We start from the raw sequence: 6,151 nt of genomic DNA, 5'->3' as shown, positions 1-6,151 counted from the left end.
GTCATCCCGTTTTCTTTCCCAGTATTGTTTTCATTTCTCAGTCTGCCAAGGTTTTCCTGCATGTCTTTGACTTTTCCATTCCATTTCCCCAAGGGAGCTGCTCTCACAGATATCTGCCAGTGGAGGAACATTACAACTATTGCAGATGTTGAAATGTTGATCCACCCCCTCTTAGCCCTAGATTACCAGTGCTTGGGATTGTGGCACATCCACACTGGTTCTTTGCAGCAAACAGCTGTTTCTGTCTGTTCAATGATGGGGTGGGGGTCACTGGGGCCCCAGCAATGCTACCCCAATTGTAGGTCTAAACCATGCTGATGTGTAAAGGCAATTAGTATTTGGTATCCAGTTGCCAAAGGAATCTCATTTGATATGGTGTATGGAGCTGACTAAGACCTTGGAGACTGAGGTCGCAGTGTAAAGGGTTTATGAGGGAATATTGCCATGGGATTGCATCGGTGTTCTCCCCTGAGAAGGTATGTGCATGTCTTGACTGGTAAACATGCATCCATTCACTAAAGAGTGAATAAAAAAAAGACATCCAATGTTCTATCTGGTTTGGCACCATACATTGTATTTAAGCAAACGCAGAATAAATTTTCAATAGCAAGACAATTTTATTGTCACGTTCATGTCATTTCTTCATTTCAGTCTTTTTTGAGTCATTTCAGTAGAATCTACAGTTCATATAGCTTCAAGTTCATTACAAAATAAAGTCTTTGCAATAAATAAATATACATTTATATTTGATATGGAGAAATAAATATATTGTACATTTTATAAATAAGATCACCCATTTGTACACCTCAGTTGCTTGCATTTAATAATGTTCCAGACAGTGAACATTACAAGTCACCATTATTTGTACTCTTACATTTGCGGTCAAACAAGTGCATTCCCTCAAGCATAGCCCCTTTTACACACATGTGACTCTAGGCGTGTGCAGTAAGTGCTATTGTATTGATACCATGTTTATTTTAGTGGTTTTGTTCCACTCAGTACCTTTGATTTAATTTCCAGTTTGGCTTTTAACAGATTGACAAAAAATGTTCTAGTACCTGACTGTAGACAAGCCTGTCATTTTGTCGGAATGTGTCCTTTTCATATTTATCATTGGCATTACTGCAGTGCAGTCTTGTCTCCTCTTACATGGCGTTCTTATTAGTTAAAGCACTTCATGACTTCATGTAATTTTGATAAATGCAGTTGCCTTCAAAAAGTGGTCAAAAAGAAACCTGGCCTCTAGTGGGATATCAGACCTTTAAAGGTGTGTAGTGTTTTCAGAAACACTCGTCCTGTCTCTTCCTCTCCGTGTCCTCTCCGTCAGGTCAGCGAGTCGTCCTGGCACATCCATGCTGTTTATGTCAGTGCTCCGCATACTTGGCAGCAGTCTTACAAAGTGACTTCAGGAGACACGGAAACAAGCTACAACTTTAAGTAAACTGTTTCATCGCAGGTCCCGCATATTCACATTTGTCCCGGTTTCTCTGACCTCTAGGAATTGTTTAAACAGCTGTGGTCACCTGTACAGGAAGGAGTCCCTGTAAGCCTGGGGTATCCTATCAATCTCCACTGGTCTGGGTAAGAAATGAGTGAGTTTCTGGTGTTTTTTAGTCCTGTTGCCTTCTCTGGGCGAGCCATCTTTATTTAGGGCGATGTAGTAGAAGCGTCCCGTGTCCGTGTGTTTGTAAAGAGTTGAAGCATAGGTGTTGTACCAGTTCTCCTCAAACTGCTCCCTGAACACACATTCTGCCGTCAGCTTCTTCTGTAGGACAAAAAATGAGTGGGTGATTAAAACACTGGAATCAATCCATCTTGAGCCTATCATGAATCTCCACAAATTCTTAAGGATCACACTTATGACGTTCTTGATGTTGGGTGACAAAAGTGCTCTCTGTACCAACAGGACAAAAAGGTTGCTCACGAATTTCCCGCATACAAAGTTCCAAGTCTAATTTGTGCCACTGACAACAGTTAAGGCGTAGCTTATTGTGTTTGCCCCGTGAACTGAAATTAACCAGTTGAAACATATTAAAACTGATGCTCATTATGACAAAATAGGGTAAGGCATTACAAGTGTCTTTTTCACTTTACGCCCCACATGCACTTCTCAGACCTGTTAACCTCTCCGTGGGCTTCTGATAAATATTTCTCTTGCTCTGAAGCTGGACCAGACTCACAGACAGAGGCCTCTGCTGACATCACAGCATGAGCGATGGCTGTGGGTTCAGCAGGTGAACTGTGCTGGCTCACTGAGTGTGTGAGAACAATAAGACCCATTAGAGCAGCCAAGAACACTCAGTCATGCAGTCACATACATGTCAGACTATTCCCAGCAGTGTCCAAAACCAACAAGCAAAATCTTCTCTTCTATTGACCTTTGTAGACAAGAGTATAGGAACACAATGCACCGGCGATAGCAGTAAATCCTCAATAATTGTCATGATCAACTCTGGCCGTGCTTGGCTGAGTCTGAGCTGTTGTCTGTAAACACTAGGCTCTGGCACATGACTGCATACACACCTCTCACTGGATCAAATGCTGTTGATGTCCAGTGCTCGCGAGGCGGAAGCAGCCCTCTTCCTTTTTCCAGGTCCCCTGGAGGGAACCCGTCCCGTCTCATGGGCTCTAGCTCAGAAATACAAATCTTAACAACCCCCAGTGTCAGAAAAGTGACCCCTAAATGACAATTATATCTCCAACCTGGGTCATGTTATCAGCCAGACTCTGATAGAGTGGTAACGAAATATGCACTTTTAGCACAATGGCTGTACTTAAAGGTGCCTCTGTTCATGGCTCAGGGGGCTGTTCTAGACCTGAAGGGCCTCAGGAACTGCCCTGGGACATCTGATCCATGTAACCCTTTACACACTTCCCCTCTATTGTTGTAATTGCGTTCCTTTGCTGAATATCCAAGTCAGCCAAAACAATATGTGCCAGTGTTTGAACTCATGTACTTTATCAATCTAACTCGACTTGAGTCCAGCTGTGCAGCCAGATACAATCTTGCATCAAAACTCAGTGAGCATCCCACAAAAAGTGGTGTCTGATAAAACATATCGTATTTGTTTACACGCTTTCCCTTTGGAGTGTCATCTTTTTAGTATTATTTCTTAAAAAAAAAAAAAGAAATCATAATTGATTTTTTCTTCTGGTCTAGTGCTTTATGTGAGAAAGACACTATTGCTTGATATCAAATTGATTTGAATAGGACCACTGGAGTGATGAGTTCTATCTTAAAGAGGTTTTTGACTCACCGACCCATAGAGCTCTCCTTTCTCGTTCATGCCCAGGTACAGTCCTGCGTCCACGCCTCTGATACTGACGAGGCTCACTGCCAGACTGATGAACTCCAGTATACCTGCAGAACACACACATGCACCAGCTTAATGACTGAAGTAGTTTTCTTTGTCTTAAACAGAAGGTAACCAACACCCTTTTTCCTTTTTAGCAGTCTGTATACTTTCTGTAAATGTGAAGTCTCTCCTTGGGATATCTATATTACTGTTCTGATCATTGAGCTCATGCAGGGACTTTTATTAAGATAGCTTGTGGCTAAAACGTTGCTGAGTCACTGGAAGTTAAGTGTCAAAACGAACATGTTACTTCAAAGGAGAGGAAACGCCATGTAAAATGAGAGGCCTGCAGCGGCTGTTGTGATGTTGTGTGTTGTGATGCAGAGCTTAGTCATAGATCTGGCCCTGGTGACTGGCACCTGGTCCCCATCTCAACAAGACCTCATTTGCAGCCAAAGTAGGATACCTTTAATCAGACACATCTCACACAAAGACCTTGCGTTTTAAGACTAAACAGAAACAAGTGCACGAGGACCACCCATCATCCGCTTTTGCTGGCTACATTTTTAACAAACTCTTTGAACTCCCACAGTTGTGCTTCAAATTCTGCGCCTGAGACAGACCTCCACGTCTACGATGGGACTGGGGCGGACGGGACATGCCATGTGTTTATCAGTTTCCTGTCCTGTGCTTGTTTGCAGTGGAGAACACCTGTGTCCCACGCGCAGCGGGATAAACAGCGCGAGGTGTGGAGCTATGGCGCAGTGACGCACGCAATGCGGCCGCTTGGGATTATAGGAGCACAGCAAACCTAATTAAACACTCCTGATTATATAGCTCGGATTGGCAAATAACCAGAATGATTCCCACCATTAACCATGTTAAAAATGGACCACATGCTCATTTAAGATGCTCGCCATGTTTCAAATTCTTTCCATTCACTGGCTTTATGAAATATTGCCATAGCAGACCCAGTTGTTGTAATAGTGGTCTAGGTTTAATTCAGCTATTCGATTCATTCTAAATGTATGAATTTGTCTCAAGTTAATTAAAGTAAATGTAACCCAAGATCAAAATAGATACAGTATGTGAGTAAAGACTCACCAAATCTGCTGTGGTCCTGCCTTGTCCCGTGCACTGTCCCGTTGGGTAATATCTCTAGTTGAAAGCCTGTCCTGCAGTAAAGTTGCCGCCGCCTGAGGATTCCTTTGAGGTGTCCAAAGTCTGTGGGAGACCCTCGCTGCAGCCTCCCTTCAATTTGTCCCAGGCGCTCATTCAACCCGACCGGAGACTCCACCAATGGAATATTTCCTAACGCAGGGAAACTTTGTAAATCCAAATCGAGCGTCCCCAGAAAAGTCCCAACCTCTGCCATGGTGTGCACAGCTGTCAGATTAAGCAAAGGCATTTGAAATGTGGACAGTTTCTTATGGAGGTTTGGGAAGTTGACGGTCCATTCACGCACAAAGCAAAGCGCGTTCTGCTCCTCCAAAACAGCGCAGCAGTCCTTTCACTTTATAAATGCTCCTATATTCACCCACTTTGATTTCTCTGTGTATCGATGGAAAGACTCTGTTATATACATACTCCCCATGCATTCTCAGATTGGATATTCAAACACAAGCCACGCCTGGCTGGCATCCCTTCTTACTTGCATCAGTTCCCTCTCAAAATGTGCGCTTCTGTTAAATCTTTTACAGTAATGCTACCTTGGATGTAATATTTAGCCTAAATCTAAGCAACAATTCTTAGATGCGCACTGGTGAGCTCTGAAAATTACAGATCCCAATTGAAGTTTAGGAAAAACTAAGTGGGTAAAAAATAACAAGCAAATGTGTCAGAAAAAAGCCATGTTACCAAACTGTCACGATGAGAAAAAAAGGTAAAACAACTAATAGAATCTGCAATCGTCCTGGATTCCCCAAGAAGCTGCGGATCATCTCAGAGCAATCCCGCGCAAGTGACAGCGCCAGACGCTGCAGTGGGACGTTTTCATGAGCACTATCTCCACCTCCTCTTTGGGAGCAGGTGCTTCCTCGCCCCTCTGCTCAGTGTAAAGCTGCCGTCCAGCAACCACAACCACTTGAACCACTGACAAGGAGAAAAGGATACCGCAAATACTGATGACATGACCTATCAAGACTCACTGGGGCAGGATTCTTTCAGACTACAAACCAACAACTCAATTGTTTATAGGCCAATAACGTGTGACTTTAGGACCTTTATCTGATGACATACTCAAGTCAAGAAGGTACAGAACTATAATAATGAATAATGAGCATAATTTATGAAGGAAAAAAAAGAAAAAAAGAATAAATTAATTGGAATTCTCGGCTCACAATAGAGCAACAGGCTCCAACTTGTGTGAGTAGGAAAAAACATATAGCCTTAAATGCTGCAGCTGTTTAGTGGAGACTTTGATAACTATGAAATGAAAACATATCCATGAGTTTTTTACTTAGTTCACTGTTTTGAGTGTGAAATAGGTGAGAGGGGACATGATTACATATACACTGTTTAAGTATTAAGCATGTTATTTTAGACCTCCTTCAAGCTGCTCCAGGAAAACCCCGTCCCAAGGGGGGATTTCAACTGAGACTTGTTCTTCACAAGTGGCACCCTTCCCTGTAGAGAGATGGTATTTACCACAGCGTATCACTTCAATGAATGGTGACAAATAGTATGTTAACTCTCCTCAAAGTATGTATAATTGTTTTGATGTCACTGTGTGCCTTTGATGGATCTCTATGCTCGTTGTTGCTGAGTTAATTTATCAACTTGTGTGGTGGCAGTGTAATCTATTTTGAAGCAGATGTGAGTGGGATACAGTACGAGTGACCCTCTGAAGCACACAG

At 42.8% G+C, this 6,151-nt stretch overlaps 1 protein-coding gene across 1 annotated transcript; it reads right to left on the bottom strand.

Moving 5' to 3' along the window:
- Nucleotides 1–597: 597 nt before the first annotated feature.
- fgf16 (fibroblast growth factor 16) lies at nucleotides 598–5,249 on the bottom strand. Its single transcript, XM_072438605.1, has 3 exons — nucleotides 4,401–5,249; nucleotides 3,258–3,361; nucleotides 598–1,765 (listed from the first exon to the last, which is right to left on the bottom strand). Exons 1-3 carry the CDS (start codon nucleotides 4,702–4,704, stop codon nucleotides 1,520–1,522), a joined length of 654 nt encoding a protein of 217 aa, XP_072294706.1. The 5' UTR covers nucleotides 4,705–5,249; the 3' UTR covers nucleotides 598–1,519.
- Between the last annotated feature and the right edge of the window lie 902 nt (nucleotides 5,250–6,151).

The sequence above is a fragment of the Eucyclogobius newberryi genome, unplaced genomic scaffold (genome assembly GCF_026437365.1).
Source record: "Eucyclogobius newberryi isolate DKJ021-1_F unplaced genomic scaffold, fEucNew1.0.hap1 SCAF_11, whole genome shotgun sequence".
Lineage (NCBI taxonomy): Eukaryota > Metazoa > Chordata > Actinopteri > Gobiiformes > Gobiidae > Eucyclogobius > Eucyclogobius newberryi.
Note: the sequence above shows the minus strand (reverse complement) of the source record. Positions and strands in the feature narration are given on the sequence as shown.

Bases quoted from the DNA above. Each gene is read 5' to 3' on its own strand.
- fgf16 (XM_072438605.1), bottom strand. From the start codon at position 4,704: ATGCCTTTGCTTAATCTGACAGCTGTGCACACCATGGCAGAGGTTGGG. The intron at 3,362-4,400 runs GTGAGTCTTTAC...TGTGTTCTGCAG, and splicing joins GCAGGACCACAGCAGATTTG to GTATACTGGAGTTCATCAGT. The intron at 1,766-3,257 runs GTGAGTCAAAAA...TTTGTCCTACAG, and splicing joins AAGGAGAGCTCTATGGGTCG to AAGAAGCTGACGGCAGAATG.